The 25,994-nt window shown below is 46.0% G+C and overlaps 1 protein-coding gene across 1 annotated transcript in view; it reads right to left on the bottom strand.

The window, feature by feature from the left end:
* The window catches only part of SORBS1 (sorbin and SH3 domain containing 1), a 213,393-nt gene that overhangs the window by 562 nt on the left and 186,837 nt on the right, over positions 1–25,994 (bottom strand). Inside the window, exons 28-31 of the mRNA XM_063133194.1 lie at positions 23,472–24,197; positions 5,772–5,832; positions 3,080–3,311; positions 2,298–2,410 (exon numbers count right to left, since the gene is read on the bottom strand). Coding sequence (XP_062989264.1) covers positions 2,298–2,410; positions 3,080–3,311; positions 5,772–5,832; positions 23,472–24,197 — 1,132 coding nt within the window. The remainder of the gene's footprint in view (positions 1–2,297; positions 2,411–3,079; positions 3,312–5,771; positions 5,833–23,471; positions 24,198–25,994) is intronic.

The following is a 25,994-nucleotide window of genomic DNA, read 5'->3' on the forward strand; positions in this document are numbered from 1 at the left end:
ACCTTCCCCTAAAGTTCATTGGTTGGTGGTAGTTGGACACCTCACCCACCCTAGTAATTGACATGGGGCACTCCTGGTCTTGCACTGCTTTTTCCTAGGAAGTAGCTTCTCTTGTTACTGAACTCACTTCAGGGAAAGTCTGTCTATCACCGTCCTACTTTCGTGGTTATTCCGTTGCCTAGGCTATGCCCGTTCCCCTCACCCTGCCTGGAGGCTTTGGAGCGTGAACTGGAGAGGGTTGCAGGGTTGTGTAAATCCCATTGATTTCAACTGCATTTACATCCAATTCATATTAAAATCCCATGCATGCTTACCTTTGAGTAAACCCCATTGTACAGAGGCAGACTTACTAAAATGGGGTTTACTCAAAGGTAAGCATGCATGGGATTTTAATATGAATTCAGTCTAAATGTAGTTGAAATCAATGGGATTTACACTTGAGTAAGGGAACCAGCAGATCGCTCTTTTATAAACTTGGAAATGCACAGCTTAGCATGATCAAAGGATCAATTCTTCACACTTGCAGACAACCAAGAAAAGGGTTTAAGGGGAGAAATTTAAAAAATCCTAAAAAAATCAAGGGATGGACCAATCTCATTCACACTTGGCATGCTGAAAACTCTACTTAAGAGCTATCACTGTACCAATTTTGATCTCTTTATCTTTAAAAATGAGGGAGCTGTGGGCAAGGAGGGTGCATTTTCCACATTTCTTTTAAGGTGAAAATGTAGCCCTGGTCATTCCTACTCAGGAGTTAAATGGGATCTCTCTCCTCCCCCTTCATGGTTGAGTGGAGAATCGCACCATCCTCCTCTTTGGTTAGCGAGACTGCCCTTAGACACATACGCCCCCAACAAAGAACAGGATGGTCGATAGAACACAACCACAAATACATGGGAGGGAGGAGAGCATTTATTTCGCAGGGAGGGAAAATAATCCAGACCTTCTGCGCTCCAGAAAGAAATGAAACATGGAGAATAAAAGCTGGAATTAGTGCAGGACGTGGATGACGTCATGTGGGTATCAGGCTGCAAAACTGCATACCAGGCAGGGGGAGTGTGCGATAAATCACTGGTGTGATGGAGCCCTCAGAACAGGCAGTAGCTTCCCCTATTGTCTTCAACAAGATTTAAACACATGTTGGCCAAAGCGACAAATGTATGAAAACAACAGAATAAAATTTAATAGGGATAAATGCCATGTTCTACATCTAGGAAAAAGAAACCAAATGCACAGTTACAAGATGGGGGATACTTGGCTCAGCAATACTACAAATGAGAAGGATCTTGGAATTGTTGTAGATCACAAGCTGAATATGAGCCCACAGTGTGATATGGCTGCAAAAAAAGAAAATGCTATTCTGGGCTGCATTAATAGAAGTATAGCTTCCAAATCGCGTGAGGCACTGGTTCCCCTATATTCTGTGCCAGTTAGGTCTCATCTAGAGTATTGCATCCAGTTCTGGGCACCATAGTTCAAGAAGGATGCAGACAAGCTGGAGTGTGTCCAGAGGAGGGCAATGAGGATGACCAGGGGTCTGGAAACAAAGCCCTATGAAGAGAGACTGAAAGAACTCGGCATGTTTAAACTGGAGAAGAGAAGATTGAGGGGAGACATGATAGCCCTCTTCAACTACTTGAAAAGTTGTCACACAGAGGAGGGCCAGGATTGCTTCTCGATCCTCCCAGAGTGCAGGACACGGAATAACGGCTCAAGTTAAAGGAAGCCAGATTCCAGCTGGACATCAGGAAAAACTTCCTGACTGTTAGAGCAGTACGACAATGTACTACAGGACCAGTTACCTAGGGAGGTTGTGGGCTCTCCCACACTAGAGGCCTTCAAGAGGCAGCTGGACAACCATCTATCAGGGATGCTTTAGGGTGGATTCCTGCATTGAGCAAGGGGTTGGACTCGATGGCCTTATAGGCCCCTTCCAACTCTACTATTCTATGGTTCAATGATTTTATGTAATGCCTATTTCTCCTGGAACTCTCCGTTCCCTCTCTCTTCCTTCAAATCCTTCTTTCTTCTGTGAAGTCTGGTGTACTTCAGCTGAAATGAAACCTAAATACTTGTGTATGGAAGTGCACTTGTTTCATATAGATCCTTCGTTATCTTTCCTTTTCACTTTTTGTCTTCCATTTGTATTGAAACGGAGATTGTGGCAGAGACCACCTATCTTTTTTATGTCACTCTGAAGTGCCATATACATTGATGGTGCTATATACACAATTAAGTAATATTTCCACCAAAACCAAGAAAATACATGTCAAGTGAATGACAGATTATCTGCTTACCAACAAACCAGCCATCATCACACTTCTCCATGACTTCTATGATATCCCCATCTCTTAACTCCAGCTCATCATCATTCTGTGGGATATAGCTGTAGAGTGCTTGGTAGCTAAGTCTGAAAACGTACAAAACAGAAAAAAGATGGGGCAAGAGACTCAGCTACCTTTAAAAATAAGCCTCTTCTAATCAACCTTCTTCAAATACAAAGATCAGCAATTCAAAAAAGACTGAACCCCATTAATGACAAGAGTATCAATTGCTTCTATCCTCCCTAGGACTTATCTACTGTTTTGTCTAGGATCAGCTCACTTGTACCCTGTTCTGCATCATGAGCTGACACTAGGTAAATCTTGAAACCACAGGCCAAGATCAGGTGACAAGGAGAGGTACTGGTGCATGTAAGTTTGCACACCTTGCGGACAAACGTCTTTACAGGACCCCAGAGAGAAATGATGACTCTTCTGAGATCAGAAGTCACCAGGCTTCCTCTCTACTGACTTTAACCATGACATGCCCAGGGCCAAATGGTGTCTGCTCCCTTGCAATAAATAATTTGTTTTTAGCTGTGTATATTTATTGTTTTATACTGTATGCTTTTATCTGTACGCCGCCCTGAGATCTTATTGATATAGGGCAGGATATATGTGTTTTAAATAAATAAATAAATAAATAAGATAAAGAAATTGAAATCTAAAATCAATGACACCTGGACCTGAGGCATTTAAACAAAAATATAATAATCCCTCTGAATGAACAACAAAGAAGGCAGTCCACACCAACTTACGTGTCTTGTGGGGCATGGTTCCTGTCAAGGCTAGTTTCCAGTAGCAGGACTTGTGGTTGCTGAGAAATGATGAGAGATGATTTATTGTCACCAAAGGGCCCCTTGTGGCAAGAGGCCAGAGGCGGAGAAATTGTGCTGCAGTAATGGACTGACTTTTCAGCGATATTTAAGATCTCATTGCAAACCGTTTCCTGGGTGATGGAAACAGGGTGGTATTGGTATCCAAGAGGGGGGGAAAAACCCCCACAAAGGGGACAGCAAACAGGGAGGAGGGGGGATAGTCAGATAGAGATGGCACAATTCAGATGCAGCACAAAGGTCCAGTTAAGGCAACAGAGAGATAAATCCAGGTATGTATTCAAGACAACGGAGTGTAGAAGATATCCAAGTTGTAAGCATGGAAAAACAGAGGCAAGATACAGAAGAATTTGTGGTTTCATTTTGGATTTGATAACAAAGCAGCAGCAGCAAAAGAGTTTGCAATTAATCAAGAAGGGCCTCACATTCACAAATACCAAAACGTAGTTCAGACATGCAACTGAAGCTCTCATGATGATGATGACATATCTAGCTGATGCACCTGGCGTTGCTCCCTCCCCCCCCAAGATATATGTCTGCAAGGTAATCATCTTAAAGTAGCAGGCCGGTGCTAGGCTGGTGAGTAACTTTGTTTCTTTTTCTCTCTCATCCCCGACGTATGGGGGTGCCGCCATGATTGTACTTGTCCCCACAGAAAACAAAACTATAATTTCCAGCATGCCTTTCGTTGCAGTGCTGACCTGCCACTAAGATCATGGGAAGCAAAGTCTGGCTGAGCCAGTCCACGCTGCGCTGTGCAAGCAGTGCCCGTAAGTAGGCCCTGAGGGAGCCAGCCGGCTGACGGACTGTTAACTTGGCCATTGACATCGGTGACAGCTCTGGAGCTGCACCCTCCTCCCCTACTTCTTCCGATGGAGCCTAGGGACAGAGAACCAAGGATGGAGGGCCACTTCCAGATGATGACTGCCAAAGCCTGGTAAATCTTCCCTCCCAGCCAAGGCATGCTGGGAGTTGTAGGCACAAGCCTAGCTCCCTGAATAACATGTTAATCTTTCAACACCATCTGAGGTGTGAGGTGTGGTGGGAGACAACTGGAAAGTGGACCTTCTTAGTTGTGGCACCCTGCTTGTGGGTTTCTTTTTCCCAGGCAGGCTTGCCTAGTGACTGCAGTAATGGCTTTTAATTCCCAGATTATTATTATTATTAATCTCCCAAGGCCTTTTAACTTGATGAGATTTTTTCATGCTGTATTCCCCTCCCCCACCCACTCCCGGTTATAACTAAACCACAGCATTCCCAGACAGATGCAGGAATTACTGAATAAAGTTTATGATTTTTATGTAAAAGTCTGACTATACCATTGAAACAGAAGAGTGAACGGAGGAATGACTGACAGCTGAGGCTGGAATGGACTGGTGGGCGGGGTTAGTGGCAGTTGGAGAAAGTCAGGTAGAAGGAGAACAAAGACTGTTAGTGAGAGGTCAGGAAAGTTGGAGCCGAGTTAGGATTGAGAGATAGTGACCTGGATTGCCAACCCATACTTTACTTAAAATCAGCCACTCTACATGCCAGTACTACACCTCCCAGCATGCCTTTGGCAGCCCACAGGTGCCCGCATCCTCTGAGACATCCTCTTGTTGCTGATGCTGCTCCTCGATAGAGTGTTGAGGAGATAGAGCATCGCCAAGGAGCGGAGGTAGCAGCTGTCAGTGGACGTGCCCAGCTCCAGCCAATCCTGCTGGGACTGCCTCGGCCTGTGCTTCTCACCCACCAAGTGCTCCCTCAGGAGCCTGTATCAGGAGGACCAAGTGCTCCATCAGGAGCCAATCAGGCCCAGGCTGGGCACTTCCCCCCCTTTGTAGGGTCTGTTTCTGGGCATGCACAGAGTGCCTCTCCTTCCTCCCTCTGTGCACTTGCTTCCCCCAGATTCTGAGAAAACAGCAATATCAGGATACAGTGCCTTTCAGCATGATCGGCCTCTCAAAGTCACGCTGTTGTATCTAGTTACGATTTTAAAACCACGTGGAGGGCGGGAGGAGGCACTGCAAATGGATGCAGCCCATTTATATGGGTTGTTACCTTTTATGTGGAATTGGATTGACTGCTTGAGACCAACCTTAGGAGTCGGGGTTGTGAAAGACATGCACTCACAAGTCTGGCCTCCTGCCCAAGGCGTGCTGGGAGTTGTAGGTATAAACCTTGGTTTTTATTAAATTCTTTAAAAATACTTAAAACCAAAAATTCTAGGTTTTTAGATTTTTCTGGTACATTGTACTGCCAGAGCTATCAGCATGCCAAATTTCAACTCATCTGGAAGTGGATAAACATTTCCGGACATACATCGCACACACATATTTTCCACTTATATATATATAGTTTTCTTTATTCAGAGCACTTTCTTTCAGTTACAAGGGTGACATCATTTCTCTCCCGAGCAGTCCAGATCTGCTGAGAAATTCTGTGCAAGTTCTGCACAAAAAACCTCTGCACTGCCAGGCTCGGGCACTGGGGGCATCTTTCTTTCATGGACCCTCTTTCACCCAGTAATGCTGGCTGTTATGGACCACTGTGTGTCAGAAAGCAGGTGACGGTGCTTTATGCTGTATGGAGTGTGCTAAAGAGAGGCTGCATATATGAATCTCAGGTGATCTTACCACGTAGTTCTTTTCAGATTCTGTGAGATCTGGATCTGGCCTCAATGAATGATGAGAAGGCTGTGAGATCACCAAAGTACAAGATAAGAAAACATTTTAGCACACATACTGCCAAGTCAGATTTAAATCTTACAAACAAAGCAAAAGAAGGAAGAGAAAGGGAAAAAGAAAATGATATTCAGCATTGCATTCAGACCACTGATTTTTATGCAATAGAGTTGTTTGTTGCCCTGTGACTTGGCAAGGAGAATTACAAACAAGGAGATAGCTGATGAAATGATGGATTAGCAACACAAAGAGATTATCAACAATATTATGAGGCAATTTCTGTGAAAGGGCACAGAGCACAACCTCTTGACTCCATTACCAGAAAAAAACAAATAACCCTAGATCACCAGATCGAGAATTTTCTTATCTCTGTGTCTTTGACATTCTGTAGTTACCAGAAGATCACAGGATCTCCGAGTATACATCTATGTGTGAGTGTGTGCATGTTTTCAGTTTCTATATTGAAGAGAATTATGATGACTGTTATCAGTCTCTCTAGTCTCAAACATAGAAAAATGGGTCACATGAAAATAAAGCAATGGTTTCCACATAAAAATTGAATATAAATATAAGTCTATACCTTACATTAAAAATAAATCTGAGCACCCCTCCCTGAAAACTCATCTATATTTCCCCCCTTCAAAATGGGAATATGGAATACAGAATATTTTCTACTACACTGGAATACTGAAACAATGACTTTCACATGTTAAGCTTTAAGTAAAGTTAAAAACTCAACGTATTTGAGATAATGGTCTCATGAAATAGAGAATTTTGGAAAAGGTAATTTCAGCTTCAGTTGCTTATGATTCTTATTTTTAGTAGTTAATTGAGATTTTATGCTAATGTATTTTATAGGTATAACAATGTATTGTTTACTTATTTTTTTCACTTTGAGTATAAAATATAGGATCTACTGGATCTTGAGGGCATGTAGATAAGAAAATTCTAGAGTACCGTGTTTCATTGTCAATAGAAGAATTTCTGGGCTCACGCTGAATGCCAAAGATGGGAACTCCTGATTTTGCTGTTACTTTGTGTTAGCCAGGGATAGTGGATGGGTACCCAATCACAGCTATGAAAAAACCCTGGATTTCTCTACTATGGATAGCCCTTACTTCAGTTATGGGTCAGTTATGTGAATGAAGGATCTGAAAGTCAAACAGCCTTTGTGAGTCTAAAATGTCTACAACCTACGCCAATAACGTTAAGCAATTAGCCAGCCTACCCACTCATTTCCATCTTCTTAAGCTTCAAGACACTATTACAGAACAGTTTGTTTGAGATGATGATGATGATGATGATGATGATTTGATTGCAGATGACTGAAGAATCTGATCTTTGCAAATTTAATTTCCCATAGGAAATTACCTGATTCATATTGTGCATATTGAAAGTTAGTAATTACTCAGATTTTGCAATTCCCTGAATGTTGTTACACCATTCTCAGAAGTTTCAATGTATCAAAACATGCATTTAAGTAAGTATTTGGAGAGACAATTGTATTTCAACCTATAAATAGATAATAAAACTGTACTTTTTAATTAATGCAGAAATTAAACTGAGATTAACTGGTTAACACAGAAATGAAATCATCAGTAAGAATATGTGAAAGTGACATGGAATTGAAATAGCTAGATCAATCTATAACTAATGATGTGTCTCTGATTTGAGAGGAGAAGAGGGTATTTTATTTAATTATTGATGCATCAATTGTTTATGCATCTAGACAGCCTGAGGAACCATCTGAGCTTTCCTGTTGATTCTGGAATGAAGGTTTAGACAGAAATGATATCCAGAGCTGGAGTTTGAGTTGCTAGTTCTGTAACCTTTGCACTACATATAGTGCAACTTTTCTTTTACACTATATATAGCATATTTAATTTCATTGCTGAGTAATAATTTTAAGGACTGAGAATTGCCTTGCCCTTTGCAAAGCCCTTTAAGAGCCCACAATAAATTACATGAACTTTGATTCTGTTTGTACGGCCAATGTATCGGGAAGCTGGACTTCCTATGATGGGGGATACTTGGCTCAGCAATACTACAAACAAGAAAGATCTTGGAATTGTTGTAGATTGCAAGCTGAATATGAGCCAACAGTGTGATGTGGCTGCAAAAGAAGCAAATGCTATTCTGGGCTGCATTGATAAAGTACAGCTTCCAAATCACTGGTTCCTCTCTATTCAGCCCTGGTTAGGCCTCATCTAGAGTATTGCGTCCAGTTCTGGGCTCCACAATTCAAGAAGGACGCAGACAGGTTTTTTTGCTGTTTTGTTCCACAAATCCTGAATGTTGTGTCACCACCTACAAGTACTGATAAATAAAATTTGGGTTCAAAGCTAACACACAACTCCCCCCACCCCACCCCACCCATCACTTCCTAGCCCCTGTCTTGACAGCAGCCAGTTGGAGCTTCAGGCTCCCGCACTTGTGCTCCTTCCTGGCATCTGCACCAGAAGGAACGCGAGTGCAGAGTCACTGCTGCCGAGCACAGGGGAGGGGGGAGGAACGGAGCAGCCAGAGGGGGAGGAAGACAGGGATGCAAAACGGCTCTCCTCCCTCTGACCTCCCTCCCCCATTACTTCCCTCCCCCCATGTTTTTTATCTTTAGATGCGAAGGATCACATCTACAGATAAAAAAGGGTGTGTGGAAGGAACCGGATAGTGAGAGGGAGGTCAGAGGGAGGAGAGCCGGTTTGGGTCCCTGTCCTCTTCCCCCTCTGGCTGCCCAGTTCCTCCCCACTTTTTTTATCTATAGATCCAATCCTTTGCATTTTTAGATTAAAAAAATGGGGGGAGAGGAGAGAGAGAGGAACCGGGCAGCCAGAGGGGGAGGAAGACAGGGACGCAAACCGGCTCTCCTCCCTCTGACCTCCCTCTCACTATCCGGTTCCTTACACACACACACACAGGGGTTGTTCTTGTTTATCTATAGATGCGAAGGATTGCATCTATCTATAAATTTTTAAAAATAGGGGTGGGAGAGGAACAAAGCAGTGAGAGGGAGATCAGAGAGAAGGTCTCCCTCTTCCTCCCCCTTTGGCTGTCCCATTCATCTTCTCCCCCCCTTTTTTTAATCTATAGATGTGAAGGGTTGCATTTATAGATTAAAAAAAAAGGGAAGGAACAGGGTAGCCAGGGGGGGAGGAAGAGAGGGATACACGGTGCCTGAACCTGCCCTCCTCCAGCTGATGGCAACCAATTAGCGGTCGCCATCGGCTGTGGCACGCCTCCGTGTCCAAAACAGTCGGGTTAACAGCCCAACTTTTTTGGAACAGTTGGCCAAAAAACAAAGCCCCATCCAGGGGCTTTGTTTGCCCCTGGATGGCTTCAGGACGGCGGCTGCATCATATAGATGACCTGCCACCACTCCGAATCTACCCCTTAGGTGGGGCTTGTGAATGCTAAAACCCACCTTCTCTTATCACCTCCGAAACTGTGCGAAAGCTTTGTGTAAGTTTTGTGCTAAAAATCCCAAGTTTATAGCTGTCCTGAGGAAGCGGCTTTGCAACTAGCCACTTTTTAACTTATCTACATGGGCTGTGTGCCCAGACTGGGAAGACCACCAGGTACCAGCAAACACGCTAAATGAAGAGATAACAATTTGTATTTCTCTCACAGTTCAAAACATAAAGAAACAGAACAGTCTTTCTGTGCTTACGCCAAAGTCAAAGCCAGTCCATAAATCCATCCAGTTGTCATAAAGGGTCCGGGAGAGAGGGTCACGAAAGTCCACAAAGCCAGTCCGAGTTCCAAAGGGCAGGAGAGAGTCACAGAGTCCAAGAAGTCCGTAGTCCAACCGGTATAGCAGAAACACGACAAGGCCAAGGTTTCAAGGTCCAGAGCTTTCTCAGGCAAACCAGATTAAGTCTGGCAAGATCCTGGCCTGCGCACTGTTACTTAAATACCCAAGCCCAGAATCACAGCTGTTCCCTGTTTATCTGGCGTTTAGTAGCAATACGCTTGGATCTGCGTAACGCCTCCTTCTCCGCCCTTTGTTGTTTGAACGATGGCACCGGTAAGATGTTTGTTTGCTCTTCCTCTAAGGCTGAGCTGGAGGGAGCCTCTGCTGGCTGCTGCCCAGCCATGCTGGTAGTGGGTCCAGCCTGCGGCTCTTCATCCCCAGACTCCTCATCAGATACCTCACAGTTCCTAACACTACTCCCCTCTCCATAATCCCCTCCTGCCACCCTAGCCAGGCCAGGCTTTGAAGGGTAGTTATTGTGAAAGTTCTGCACCGAGGAGCATGAACATTGACCTGTGCTGTCACTAAAAAAGGGCCGATGAAGCGGGCGTCCAACTTCCTGCAAGGTCGATGCCGTGGAAGATTCCGCGTCGACAACCACACCCGATCACCAACCGCGATTGCCGGACCCTCCTGCCTTTTCCGATCTGCCCCCACCTTGTAGGCTTCCTTGGCAACCTGCAGCTGCTCCTGCACAATAGATTGCACTGCCTGTAATTCCTGCAACCACTGGTCTGCCGCAGGAACTTTGGTGGAGGGCACCACTGCAGGGAACCAACGTGGATGGAAACCACCAGTTGCAAAGAAAGGTGTTCGCTGTGTCAAGGCGTGCACCGAGTTATTATAGGCGAACTCCGTCAAGGGAAGCAACCCCGCCCAATTGTCCTGTTGGTAATTAGAGTAGCAGCGCAGGTATTGCTCCAGCGTGCCATTTGTCCGCTCTGTCTGGCCATCTGTCTGCGGATGAAAGGCTGAAGACATGTGTGCCTTGATATCCAAAACCATCACAGCCTTCCAAAAATGTGCCGTAAACTGTGCTCCCCTATCAGAAACAATCCCCTCAGGCAGTCCATGCAAACGAAATACATTATTTACAAACAAACAAGCAGTCTCCTGAGCGGTAGGCAAACCTGGACACGGGACAAAATGTGCCATCTTAGAGAAAAGATCGACCACCACAAATATAGTGGTGTGTCCCGCAGAAAGTGGCAAATCCATAATAAAGTCCATCGAAATCACCCGCCACGGTCCATCAGGAGTAGGCAACGGATGCAGCAAACCTACAGGCCGCCCCCTTGTATCCTTTGCCCGGTGGCACACTGGACAGCTCTGGACGTACCGAGCAACATCCGCTTGTACCCTAGGCCACCAAAAGTCTCTAGAAAGCAGGTGCAAAGTCTTGTACAGGCCAAAATGTCCGGCTGTCATGGCACAGCTGTAACACAGAGTCCTTACATACACCTGCTGGCACATACAACCGGCCACGGTGATATAGGAGCCCCTCTCTCATGCGGAAAGGTGAAGTTGCCTCCTCTGCTGCGTGGTCCCGCACAAAAGCGTCCTGCCCCTGCAACTGGCGAATCTGCTCCCGCAACGTTGGGGACACCTGCGCTGCAGCAAAATGTTCAGGTCGCAGAATCGTTGAAAGAACCTCCCCCTCTGTCTGCGCTGCATACTTAGGCTTGCGGGACAAGGCGTCTGCCTGGCGATTTTGAGCACGAGGAATGTACTTCAACTGAAAGTTGAAGCGCCCAAAAAAACAAAGACCAACGCTTCTGCCGTTGTGTCAGCTTCCGGGCCGTCTGCAGGTGTTCCAGGTTCTGATGATCGGTACGAACTTCCACAGGATAAGCCGCCCCCTCCAACAGATGTCGCCAAACCTCGAAGGCCGCCTTAACTGCCAAGAGTTCCTTCTCCCAGATAGTGTAGTTCCGTTCTGGAGGAGTAAGCTGCCTGGGAAAAAAAGCACAAGGCAACCAAAAAGAGCCTGCTGTACTTGCCTGCAGAAGAACTGCACCCACGGCGACATCAGAAGCATCAGTCTCCACCACAAAAGGTTTATGCGGATCTGGATGCTGCAAAATTGGAGCTGCCATAAAACGCTGCTTCAGCTGCTCAAAAGCGGACTGCGCCGCTGGCGTCCACTGAAAAACCAGCTTGCCCCTCAGCAACTGCGTGATTGGTTCCGCCAGAGTCGAACTCTGGAATAAAGCGACGGTAGAAGTTCGCGAAACCCAGAAAGCGCTGCACCTCCTTTCGAGTCCTAGGAGGCTGCCAGGACAGAACCGCCTCAACCTTGGAGTGATCCATCGCCACCCCCATTGCAGAGATCGTATACCCCAAGAAGTCCACTTCTGTGAGATCAAACGCACATTTGTCCAATTTTGCATATAATCTGTGCTCACGAAGTCTCTGCAAAACAGCCTTAACATGAGCATCATGCACCACCTGATTAGGGAAATAGATCAAAAAGTCATCTAGATAAATAATCACAAAACGATCCAGGTAGTCCCTGAAAACGTCATTGACAAAATGCTGGAACATGGCTGGGGCATTACACAACCCGAACAACATCACGGCATATTCATAGTGACCATATCTGGTCTGGAAAGCAGTCTTCCACTCGTCCCCTTCCTTTATTCTCACCAAATTATAGGCCCCGCGAAGATCTAATTTGGTAAAAATCTTCGCATGTTGCAGACGCTCCAAAAGTTCCAGAATCAAAGGTAAGGGGTAGCGGTTACGCACCGTGATGCGGTTCAAGCCTCTATAATCATTACAGAGATGCAAATCTCCTGTCTTCTTGCATACAAAGAACACTGGAGCGCCCGCAGGAGACTTAGAAGGGAGAATAAACCCCTTCTGTAGGTTGGTTTCCAAAAATTCCCGCAAAACCGCCAACTCCGGTTCTGAAAGAGAATAAAGGCACCCCGCTGGTATAGAGGCCCCTGGTAACAAGTCAATAGTACAATCATATGGTCTTTGCAGTGAAAGCCTATCCGCCTCCTTCTTGTCAAAAACATCTGCAAAGTCTGTGTACTTAGCCGGGAGAGCTACAGCCGCAGATATTGGAGACGATGCCACGGCTGCCTGCACACGCTCCGGCCAACAATATTCCTGACAATAGGGAGAGGCAAAACGTACTTCCCGCCGACCCCAAGAAATATGGGGATCATGCTGAGTTAGCCAGGGCATCCCCAAGACTACTGCAAAATGCGGAACAGCTGCCACATAAAAACGTAGTCGTTCCACATGCCCCTGGATCTCCAACCTCAACACAGTAGTCTGATGAGTCACGGGACCTGATTTCAAAAGCCGCCATCAATTGTCTCCACCTGCCTTGGCTCTGCAAGCGGCTCTAGCGAGATGTTGTGTTGACAAGCAAATGCCCAGTCCATAAAATTCCTGGATGCTCCAGAGTCTATCATAACTCCAACTGAACACCCCTGAGCATGCTCCCATGACAGAGTTGCTGAGACCAAGAGAGGGTCTTTTCTGGATTCTGAATGAGGCAAACCCGCCTCTGCCCCAAAAATTCCCAGGCTAGCGACCCCTCCTAAGCCTGGGGAGTCCCGTTTCCTGACATAGACCCCTTCTGTCCCTTGGCAGGGCATACTCGAGCAAAATGCCCCCCAAGCCCACAATATAAACACAAGCCTGCTGCTCTCCTTCGCTGCTTTTCTGCCACAGAGAGGCGTGCTCGCACAGCTCCCAGCTGCATGGGCTCCTCTCCAGTACAGGGAGAGACCACGACCACAGGTGCTGATGATGACTCCACCACTGGCTCCACCTTCCACCTTGTTGCTCCTCTCTGCGCCAAACGAGCCAACAGCCGAACATCCATTCGGGTAGCCTGTTCTATGAGCAAAGCAAGCGACGTAGGTGGTGCTGAGCGAGCCAATTCATCCAATAGCTCCTCAGCGAGGCCATAACAAAACTGGGACTGGAGCGCACTGTCGTTCCAGGTCAGGTCTTGCGCAAGGAGACGAAAGTGAGTAGCATATTCTGCCACAGACCCCTTTCCCTGACGCAACTCTCTAATGCAGTGCTCAGCTGTCTCTGCTTTCACAGGGTATCCCCAGATGGCTGCCATTTCCTTAAGAAAATCGTCTAAATTGCTAAGCAAAGGGCTATCCTGGTTGAGATAAGGCATAACCCATTTCCTCGCAGACCCAGGCAGCAAGGAAACAATAAAGGCTACTTTATGCCCATCTGTAGCAAAATCCTCAGGTCTGACTTTGAAATGCAGCTTGCAGGTTGCAATGAAACTGTCCAGCATTCCCCGTTCTCCTGAAAATCTCTCTGGCATTGCTGCAAAACATTTACTCCTACGAGGAGGCAGCAGCAGAGGCTGAGAAGCCACAGTAGTTGCCTGATTCACTTGAGCTTGAAGCATGATTACTAATTGGGTGAGTTGGGTCACTTGGGCAGCTAATTGATTCTGCTGTTCAAGAAGGTTTTCCATTATTACTTTACTTAACAGCAAAAAGTGCTGGTTATCATTGGTCAGACTTAATTCTGTCCTGAGGAAGCGGCTTTGCAACCAGCCACTTTTTAACTTATCTACATGGGCTGTGTGCCCAGACTGGGAAGACCGCCAGGTACCAGCAAACACATCAAATGAAGAGATAACACTTAATTTGTATTTCTCACACAGTTCAAAACATAAAGAAACAGAACAGTCTTTCTGTGCTTACGCCAAAGTCAAAGCCAGTCCATAAATCCATCCAGTTGTCATAAAGGGAGAGAGGGTCACGAAAGTCCACAAAGCCAGTCTGAGTTCCAAAGGGCAGGAGAGAGTCACAGAGTCCAAGAGGTCCGTAGTCCAACCGGTATAGCAAAAACACGACAAGGCCAAGGTTTCAAGGTCCAGAGCTTTCTCAGGCAAACCAGATTAAGTCTGGCAAGATCCTGGCCTGCGCACTGTTACTTAAATACCCAAGCCCAGAATCACAGCTGTTCCGTTTATCTGGCGTTTAGTAGCAATACGCTTGGATCTGCGTAACGCCTCCTTCTCCGCCCTTTGTTGTTTGAATGATGGCACCGGTAAGATGTTTGTTTGCTCTTCCTCTAAGGCTGAGCTGGAGGGAGCCTCTGCTGGCTGCTGCCCAGCCATGCTGGTAGTGGGTCCAGCCTGCGGCTCTTCATCCCCAGACTCCTCATCATCAGATACCTCACAGTTCCTAACAATAGCACCCGTGACTGAGTACTGATGCATCAAATGCAGAAATTAACCCAGAATGCATGTTTTCATATCACCCCCAAACTTGTGCCTAAGTTCTGTGCCACAAATACCAACTTTTGTGCTGCCACTATTTACTTAAGCCTTGCTGACTTCAGTGGAGCTTTCTCTCTCATGAACAAGAGGAGAGTTTCACCTTTTATAATCTTTGTCTGCCAGTCAGCTGTTAAGGGCACAAGGACCCAGCCACCCTGTAAGTACCACATCAAACCCCTCACCTTCCCATTCCTTTCAGCGTAAAAGAGAAATTTAAAGACAATGATAACAGTACTGAAGGATCCTGGGGTTCACAAATCAGCATTACATATGAGATTTATAGCTGATTTTATTCCAATCAGTGTACATTGCACATGGACTGTACACAGATGGACAGGTTGCTTACCTGTAACTGTGGTTCTTCGAGTGGTCATCTGTGCAGTCACACATATGGGCTCTGCGACTGCGCGAAGCTCCGCTTTGGGAATCTTCTATAGCTAAGAGGCATTTTGGGCGGGAACCCCTCCCCCTCTACTGCGCATATGCAGAGGGGTTCCTGCCCAGATTCCCTCAGTTCTTCTGAGACCGGTAGGCCTCATCTGAGGAATTTTGACACCTTCAGGTGTATCTGAAAAAACTACTTGATAAAGCATTAGTAATACTTAATGGACACCAAGAGGGGAGTATGGTGGGTGGGTTGTGTGACTGCACAGATGACCACTCGAAGAACCACAGTTACAGGTAAGCAACCTGTCCTTCTTCTTCGTGGTCTCTGTGCATCACACATATGGGCGATTAGCAAGCTTTTACTCACCGGAGGAGGGTTGGTGTCCTTAGGTGAATACAGATGATAAAACTGCTCTGCCAAAAGAGCAGTCAGCTCTCGACCTGACATTGAGTTTATAATGTGACACGAACGTCATTTGTCGGGCCCATGTTGCTGCCTTGCATATCTCTGGGATGGTGATGCCACGATGGAAGACAGATGATGTAGAGACAGCTCTGGTGGAATGCCCCTTGATCGATTTTGGGTTCCAATTTTTGCAGCTGATAGGCTAGAGTAATGCACTGGACCAGCCAGGAGGAGAGTCTGAGATGACACGGGTTGGCCTTTCTTGCTCCCTCCATGACAAACGAATAAACGTTGTGATTTTCGAAAAGGAGCAGTACGATCCTTGTAAAAGGCTAAAGCTCTTCTCACGTCTAGTGAGTGAATAGTTCTCTCCAGTGCAGTGGAAGGAGATGGAAAGAATGCTGGTAGGACAATGTCTTGATTAACATGGAAGGATGACACGACCTTAGGCAGGAATTGGATGTCAGGGCGAAGCACCACTTTGTCAAAGTGGAAAACAAGATATGGTTCATCTATTCTCAGAGCACAGAGTTCACTTGCTCGCCTTGCTGATGTTATTGCTACTAAGAAAACAACCTTTAACGTGAGAAGACGTAAATCAGTGGTTGCTAACGGCTCAAACGGTGGTCTTGATAGTGCATGTAGCACTACGGACAAACTCCAGGAAGGAGAAAAAGTTCTTACTGGTGGGTTCAAGTTAGATACCCCCCTTAAAAACTGTTTAACTGTGGGGTGTGAAAACACCTTAAAACCATCAACGCAGTCATGAAAAAAGGAGATTGCTGCTAGGTATACCTTTAACAAAGAAACTTTCAGACCCTTGTCAACCAAACCTAATAAAAATGACAGGATCTGATGAACTGAACAAGTTTTAGGAAAAAAATCATTTTCGGATGCAAAAGCATTGAATGCAGCCCACTTCCTGTTATAATTTAGTCTTGTGGAAGGTTTCAGTGCTGCATCCAAGACCACTTGAATTCTGGTTAAGTCAGTGTTCAATATTGAGGAATTAACCTCCACGCTGTCATGTGGAGAGTGTGTAGATCTGGGTGGAGTATTTGACCCTTGTGCTGGGAGAGAAGGTCCTTCCTCGTGGGCAGCCCCCAATAGAGGCCCCGGGACCTGTTTAACAATGTTGCAAACCAATTCTGCCTGGGCCACCAGGGTGTCAGAATTATACAATTCGCGTTGTCTTGGACAATCTTGGCTAATATCCTCGTTATGAGAGGAAACGGTGGGGATATATACAGGAAGGAGTGGTCCCATTTGTAAAGGAACGCATCCCCTAGTGATCGTCTTCCTATTCCTGCTCTGCTGCAGAAGAAGTCGCAGACTGCATTGTTTTCCGTTGCGAATAGGTCTATTTGTGGTCTCCCCCAGGTTCGAAAAATCTGGCCGATGATCGAGGGATGAATGCTCCATTCGTGTACGAGTGACGCATGTCTGCTGAGGTTGTCTGCTAGCTGGTTGTCCACCCCTGCTATATGGACTGCTGTCAAGGATATATGGCGTCGAGTGCACCACTCCCAGATGTGTATGGTAAGTTTTATCAATGATGGAGATTTGGTTCCCCCCTGTTTGTTGAGGTAGAACACAGTTGTTGTGTTGTCTGAGGTTATTTGTATATGTTGGTTGGCTATCCTTGTCTCGAAAGCCTTGAGGGCCTTTTGGACAGCTAGTAGTTCTAGATAGTTTATGTGCTTTTTCTTTTCTTTTAACGTCCACGATCCTTGTATTCTTAAGGAATTGAGATGGGCTTCCCAACCGTCGGGTGAGGCATCTGTTGTGATTGCTATGGTCGGAGTGGAGAGTTGGAACGGCACTCCCTCTGTTAGGTTGTGATGGTTCTCCCACCATTTCAAAGATTTGACCACATTTGGTGGTAGGATAAGGATGGTTCTCTTGGCGTTTCGCAAAGGATTGAACTGTCTGTTGAGATTCTCATCTTGAGTCTTGCTAGGGCCATCACCATGGTCGTTGAAGCCATCAGTCCTAACAGTCTTTGCACTGTGTGAGCGGTCACAATTCGTTGTCTCCTTACTTGAATTGTCAGGGTTCTTATGGTAGTTGCTCTGTCTACAGGTAAGTATGCTCTGGTAGTGTTTGAGTTTAAGATTGCTCCTATGTATTTTATCTTTCTGGTTGGAGAGAGAATTGATTTTTCTGTATTTATTAAGAGGCCTAATTGGTTTAGGAGGTCTCGAACATAGAGGATATGTTGCTGAAGGGTTTGTTCCGATTCTGCTACCACCAGCCAGTCGTCTATATAAGGGTGTATTTGTATACCCTGTTTTCTGAGATGAGAACAGACTACTGCGATACATTTCGTGAAGACCCTTGGAGCTGTTGACAAGCCGAAGGGTAACACTTGGTATTGGAAAGCTCGGTCGCCGATGATGAAGCGGAGGAACCGTTGGCTGTCTGGATGGATGGCTATATGGAAGTAAGCATCCTTCAGGTCGATGGAGGCGAACCAAGAATGCTCCGTGAGAAGTGGTAGTATGTTTGGAAGGGAGACCATTCGAAATTTTTTCGGTGTGATGTAGTAATTTACGTCCCTTAGATCCAAAATGGGACGAATTCCTCCATTGCTCTTTGGAACGGTGAAGTACCAACCCCAGTGTAGTTGTTCCTTCGGCACTGGCCGTATCGCTCCCTTTTTTATCAATGAATGAACTTCCGCTTGTAGAGGCGCTGATGGTGTTGTTCGTTTTAGATGACCCGTTGGTGGTATGGCATCGAATTCTATTCTGTATCCCCCTTCGACTATCGAGAGGACCCATTTGTCCATTGTTATTTGGGACCAAGTCTCGATCGATGCCGATAAACGGTTGCCGAAGGGGGTACTGCTGTTGCTGGACGGCGTCAAGTCAAAGGCGCCGGTTTTGCTGGTAATCCTGCCTTCGACGCTGAAACTTAGGCTTCGATGCAGGGAATTGTCTCCTTCCCTGCTGTATTGCTGGAAGTTGTCTTTGTTGTTGTCTGTCAGTCTGGTATCATGGCGCCTTGTTTCCAGGTTTGTACCACCTTCTTGGCTTATAATATTGCCCCTGTTGCCCTGCTCCGATACCCATTTTCCTGGCAGTTGTCCTTGCCTTTTGCACTGTGTCCATCGCCTCATCGGTCGTGGAGTTGAAGAGGCCTGATCCATCAAATGGAAGGCTCTCTATGCACGTTCTGGCCTCTTGGGAGAGACCGGCAGATCTCAACCAGGCATGTCTACGCAACGCCACTGATCCTACCATGGCTTTTGCTCCACAATCGGACTGATGTTTTGCAGTTGCAATCTGCTGACGGGCCATGCAGGTGGCTTCGGCATGAAAAATTCGAGCTAGCTCCCTCTGGTCGTCTCCTAAGTTTTCACATAGAGACATCATCTTCTCCCAAAGGAAGAGCTGATATCTGGACATCGTAGCCTGGTAATTGGCTTTTTAAGGGTTAGGGCTGCTGTAGAGTAGGATCTACGCCCCATCAGATCTAGGCGCCTCCCCTCTTTATCAACTGGTGCTGTATGCATCCTTTGAGAGTGTCCTTGCGCTGACTCGACGATTATAGAGTTTGGTTGGGGGTGTGTAAATAAAAATTCCGCATCCTTTTCCAGTATTCTGTACATGTTGTCGAGCCTCTTTGAGGAAGGTTGTAGCGCCGCGGGATCTTTCCAATGCTCTTTAACAGATCTTGCTATTGTAGGCAGGAAGGGGATGGCTATCGGTGTTGTCGCCTCTGTATAGATGGCTTCAAATACAGGGTCTGTAAGCCTTTCTAGTGATTGTCTTGTCTCAATCCCTAAGGATTGGGCCATTCTTTGGACAATATCAGCAAAATGTCCAAGACCCTCTGAAGGAGAAACAGCTCCTTGTGCTTTGACTATGGAGTCGGGTGATGGTATTGATGGGGCTGGTGAGGCCACCGATGACGAATCAGAGCAATAATCTTCCACGGAGTGATCAGAGGAGTGTTTCTGTACCATTTGAATTTCCATGCGTTGATTTTCCATGCGTAGTTGTCTTAATTCTATGTCTTGCGTAAGAACTTGGCTTGCACGAGCTGTCGATATCGGCTCCGGTGCTGATACCGTTGCCGAAGGCCGGCGTTGGGTTGATGACCGTCGATATCAATCTTCGAGTTCTTGCCAGTTTGTATACTGGTATGTATGCCTAGGAGGTAACGACCATTGAGACTCTCTCTCCCAGTCTCTTAAGGGGGATCGGGAGCGACGTTGTCTCCGATATTACTGATCATGCTCTCTATCGAGAATCCGAGGATCGTACTGAGTCCGGAGATCGATAACGGCTCGAAGCCCGATCTTGGTGCTCGGACCTGTGACGTCCCTCAGTAGGTAAATCAATCGATCGCGAAGGGATCGGTTGCTCTGTGGACAATGGGAGCAGATCCCTGCTACGAGTAGAGGAAGCATCTCTTATCTCCCCTTCTGATAATGATGTTGTAGTTATGGGGTCGACTGTTGAAGTCGATTGCATAGGTATTTGTTGAGCTGTCGACGGTCGTGCTGGACCAGTCGTCTTTTTCGATGTTGACGCCCTTCTTTCGATATCGTGCGAATGAGCCTTAGATTTTTTCTTGTGTTTAGCTTTGTTGGAGGATTTTGGCGTCCTCGCTTTTTTGGATAGCTTTTTGGCTACGGCTATAGCTAAAGACCGTCCTGGTGTAGCAGGAGTGTCTTGGTGGGGCCGGTCAGCTCGACTTGTCGGCTGGACAGGAGCTGGAGGCACAAATGGCTCTTCTTGCACCATGGCAGGTTTATCTACTGCTCTAAGTGCCCTTTCCCACAGCTCAGCCCTTAGTTTATCTGCTCTGAGGCGTCTGGTCAGCTTAGAAAATACTTGGCAGTGGGGGCAAGTATCAACCTTGTGCCCTTCTCCTAGGCATATTACACAGAGGTTGTGTCCATCCAAAGGCGGTAGCTTTGTGCCACAATGGGCACACTTCTTAAACGGGGCCTTGGGGCCCATACAGGCGAAGATCGGAAGGAGAGATTTCTGAGGTAAAGTATGAAGAGTAATATTAACAAATTTTTTTTTATAGATAAGAAGAGTAGAAGGAGAAAGAAATATGAACAAAGTTAGAAACGAAGGTAAGTCTTAGCTATTTTCGTATTATAGAGGAAAGCGTTCCTGACGAGGCTGTCGCTGAGACGGTCGAAGAAGAACTGAGGGAATCTGGGTGGGAACCCCTCTGCATATGCGCAGTAGAGGGGGAGGGGTTTCCACCCAAAATGCCTCTTAGCTATAGAAGATTCCCGAAGTGGGGCTTCGCACAGGCGCAGAGCCCATATGTGTGATGCACAGAGACCACGAAGAAGAATGAATGTTATGTGTGAATGCCTGTATTTGTGTCTTATCTATGTACACATGTATAGATATGTGGGCTTGTGGGTATATTTGGATTTTTGAGGAAGTGTCGAGGGCACTAACCCAAAATGGACTGCTGTTGGAGTACAGCCATTGGGGTGTTCAACAACATGGTGCAGAAAAAATGAAGGACATCAAAGTCATTAAAGTTTAGAAGAATGAATTGAAAATATCCTTAATAACTTTACAAATATAAAAATAAACACAGGTAAAGGTTTATAAAGGTGCATGTGTGCACACACATACACACAGTGCTTTACAAAATCTGGGGGTTGCTGAAACTTGGGACTTCCTGCATTCAAAGCATATGCTCAGTTGTTTTATGAGTGAAACCACACACACTGTCCTTGTGGCAGGGAGTTCCAGAAATCTCTTCACTCACTCACCCTCTTACTCACAGTCAGACACACGCACACATTTTTCCTCTGTGGAAGGGGGAGGAAACTCATTCATGTTAGGCATAATTAGAAAAGGAATAAAAAAAAACTGCCAATATGATAGTGCAACCGCACTTGTAATACTGCATACAGTTCTGGTCACTGCACCTAGAAAAAGATATTGTAGAGGTGGGAAAAGCACATAAAAAGGCAACTAGAATAATCAAGGGGCTGGAGCAATTCCCCTAAGAGGAAAGCTTACATAATAATAATAATAATAATAATAATAATAATAATAATAATAATAATAATAATAATAATAATACATTTTTATTCTGCCCATTAGCCGAGATTCTCTGGGCAGTTCACAATTGAAACCATAAAATACACAAGTCAGAACATAATAAAAAGGTCTAAACTTTTGAAAAACAAAACACCATATAAAATCAAAATAAATCCAGTGATAGTTACAGCCTAGGTAAAGCCTGTGTGAAAACAAACGTTTTCAGGACGCATTTAAAGGATTTTATATTTTCTGCCTCCCAAACTACACGAGGGAGGGTTTCCAGAAAGTGGGTGCTGCTCAGAGAAGGCCTACCATGGAGGTTATTCATGGCAATATTCCATTCATTTTGGAATTACCAGCAGGACCTCCTCTGAAGATCTTAAATGTTGTCTGGGTGTATATAAGGGAAGGCAGTTTGCTAGATATTCTGGTCCCAAGATGTTTAGGGCTTTGTAGGAGAGCTCCGGCTATTGAGTGGTATAAAAATGTAATAAATAAATAAATAAATAAATAAATAAGCAAGCTTGGTAGCTAAGAGGCAGCCAGTGCAGTTCTTTTAACACAGGTTTTATGCGGGCATCACTTGGTGTCTCAGTGAGGACCTAGCTGCTGCATTCTTCACTAGCTGCAGCTTCTGAACCACTCACGTGGGTAACCTCAAATAGAGCACATTACAGTAATGTAATCGTGAGGTTACCAGTGCATGGATGACCATGGTTAAGCTATCCTTGTCCAGGAATGGGCATAGGTGGTGTACCAACTGAAGTTGGTAATGGGCACTGCAGCCCACCAAGGCCACCTGGGTCTCCAGGGCCAAAGATGGATCCAGGAGAACCCCCAAATTATGGGTCTACTCCTTCAAAGGAAATGCAACCCTTCCAGAGCAGGCAAACACCCCAATTTCCAGACCTGGAAACACTGTCTTATCAATGTCAGGGAGTGTTTAACGTAGAAAAAAGATGAGCAAGCTGAGACCTAACAGAGGTGTCCAAAATTAAGCATCGTGTGGAGAAAGTAGAAAGACATTTTTCTCCCTCTCTCATAATACTTGAATCTGGGGTCAACCCATGGAGCTGACTGGAGGGAGATTCCAGACAGATAAAAGGGAACACTTCTTCTCACAGTGCATAGTTATACTATGGAATTCACTGCCCCAAGATGTGGTGATGGCCACCAGTTTGGATGGCTTTAAAAGGCAGTTGGCTAAATTCCAGGAAGAGAAGGCTATCAATGATTACTAGTCCTGAGGGCTATGTGCTACCTCCAGCATCAGAGGCAGTGTGTGTATGTAGGTACACCAGTTGTGGGGAACATGCCTGGGTGGATGCCATTGCACATAGTGTCCTACTTGTGGCCTGGGTGGATGCCAGGATGGATGGGGAACACCCTATTCATTCACACCCACACACCATTCAGTCTCTCACACCTTCACACCTACTCTTCTGCACACTGCTCTGTCTTCACCATTACAAAACGCAGGGGTGAGTGAAGAATTGGGGCAGTGTCACCATACTTTGAGATGACTGCTCCCCAATGAGGGCTTGGAGGCTTTGGGGAAGGATGATGCCTCACTGGAGGCTTTTGTGGGCTGGATGGAAAGGCCTGACAAAGTGAATTTAGTCCATAGGGTAGCAGTCCCCCATCCATGCCATATTGGGGCCATCCAAAATAATACTTGGATCTTTCAAACCAATGAACTCCACTGAACAGAATTTATCAGCCAAGCTCAGCAGCATTTAACATACCTCTCCCTTCACACACGAGTAAATTGGAGTACAAAACATGCAGACAAGGTACCTTAATAACCCTGCTTTGATTCTCCCTCTGTTGAACTTCCCTTTTCTTGAGGCCATCTCCCTGCTCCCGATACTGCTTGCTGTCCTCAAAGGTGGGAAGAGATCTCTTTTGTGGCCTAACATGTTTCTCCAGCCCTGACAGGCACCCCACTCTACAGTTCTCAGGAATGCCACTGCTGCCTTTGGTGGCTGCAATGCAATCCTCCCTGTCATTGCTTCCACTGACTCCTCTGCTCTTCTGGAATTTGTGTGGGTGTTTAGTGACATCACTGAGCTCTGAGAGGAAACTAGTGGGGCTGTCAACTACAGAGGAAGATGGATTATAATCGCTTGTGTTGGAAGAAGGGAAGCCAACAGTCTTTTCTTCACTTTGCACAGTTGTCAGATTCACATTTTGGGCAGATGACTGAGGCTCGTAAGGGGAAGAAGGCAGTGGGGAAACTGCTGAGGGAGTGAAGGAGCTGGAGATGCTAGAATGGGGAAGGCTAATGGAAAGTGAAGGGCTGGTCGCCATCGATGGAGTGAGGCAATCAGTGTCACAGAAAGAAGCGTCAGGGACAGGAAGAGCTGGCAAAGGAGGGGTGACGGCTGGAGCATTGCTATGAGATGCTCCAAAAGTCAGGGAAATCCATTCTGAAGTGAGAGCTTGCAACTCCGGAGACAGGGCTGGTTGTAGGAAGGGTAATGGTGGAGGAGTTGGTGTGAAAAGCAACTCAGAACTGTGAGACTTGAAGAAGAAAGAAAGAAAGAAAGAAAGAAAGAAAGAAAGAAAAGGTTATTTTAAAACTTAAATAAAGGGCATGCAGCATGAGAATGTGGAGAAAAAAGAAAAAGCTAGAGCTTGGCTGAACATAGAAAAGTCATCAGGGTTGCTGTTTCAAAAGTTCAGAAATACAATAACTGAAAATGCAGGTTGCTTACCTGTAACTGTAGTTCTTTGAGTGGTCATCTGTGCAGTCACACTATGGGCTCTGCGCTGGCGCTGAGCTTTGCCTCGGAAATACTTCTCTTAGCTGAGAAACGTTAATTTTGGCGGGAACCCTCCCCCACCATCCACTGCGCATGACTGCACGTGTTCCCGCCTTCCCCTCAGTTCCTTTGAGACCGACTAACGATCTTGGTACCGAGAGGATAATCCTTCAGTGTATGACACCGAAGTGGGGATGGTGGGAGGGTTGTGTGACTGCACAGATGACCACTCAAAGAACTACAGTTACAGGTAAGCAACCTGCATTTCTTTTTCGTGGTCTCTGTGCATCACACTATGGGCGATTACAAAGCTAACACTCACCGGTGGAGGGTCGGTGTCATTGAAAAACAGCTGACAATACTGCTCTACCGAAGGAAGAGTCTTTCCGGGAGCGGGTGTCGATGCTGTAGTGTTTGACAAAAGTTAGAGGACGTGACCATGTCGCTGCTTTGCATATGTCCTCTAGGGAAACTCCTTTTGCGAAAGCCGTGGAGGTTGCTAAGCTTCTGGTAGAGTGTGCCCTTATCCCTTGAGGAAGGGGAAGTTTGGCTAGACGGTAGGCTAGCTTGATAGTGTGTACTATCCACTGGGCAAGCCTTTGAGAAGAGAGCGTAAGTCCTTTTTGTTTGCCTCCATAGCAAATAAAGAGGTTCTGAGATTTGCGAAATGTCTTTGTTCTGTCCTTATAGAATGCTAAGGCTCTCCTAACATCTAGACAATGTAATCTTTTCTCTAGGTCTGTGGAAGGAGATGGGAAGAACGTCGGAAGTATGATATGCTGGTTGATGTGGAAGTCTGACACTATCTTAGGTAAGAAGGCAGTGTCTGGTCTCATGACAACCTTGTCTTTGTGAAAGATAGTGAATGGGGGGTCGATACGGAGCGCTGACAGTTAGTTCACTTGCTCTTCTTCCTGATGTTATTGCTACTAGAAATGCTACCTGCCATGACAGGAGGTGTATGGGAGTGGTAGCAAGAGGTTCGAATGGTTTTACTGTTAGTGTGTTTAAAATCACTGAGAGGCTCCAGTTGGGAGCAATGGGTTTTACTGGAGGTATTAGGTTTTTGAGGCCTCGTAAAAATTTCTTTATTATTGGTGTGGAGAAAATAGGTTTATGCTGGATTTCTCCACGGTGTGTCGAAATAGCGGCTAAGTAGACGCGAATAGAGGAGTATTTTAGTCCTTTTTCATATAGGTGATGTAGGAAGGTTAGCACATTGGTGATGGAGCATTGATCAGGTTGGAAGCAGTTTGCATTTGCGAAGACGCAGAAGCGTGCCCATTTTGTGGCATAAGATGTCCTAGTGGATTGTTTTATGCATGCTTTTAGGATATGCTGTACTTCTAGTGGTAGATGTGTGTCATTGTCTATGGATAATCGAGGTCGATTCTCCATGCCGTTAGCTTCAATCTGTGAAGATCCGGGTGGAGGATCTGTCCGTGGTTGCATGATAGAAGAGACGAGATCAGAGGGAGGCGGTAGGTGCGTCCTTTGGTGAGGCGTGTTAGTTGTGAGAACCATGCCTGTCTGGGCCACCAGGGAGCAATTAGGA

Source organism: Elgaria multicarinata, chromosome 8 (assembly GCF_023053635.1).
Source record: "Elgaria multicarinata webbii isolate HBS135686 ecotype San Diego chromosome 8, rElgMul1.1.pri, whole genome shotgun sequence".
NCBI lineage: Eukaryota > Metazoa > Chordata > Lepidosauria > Squamata > Anguidae > Elgaria > Elgaria multicarinata.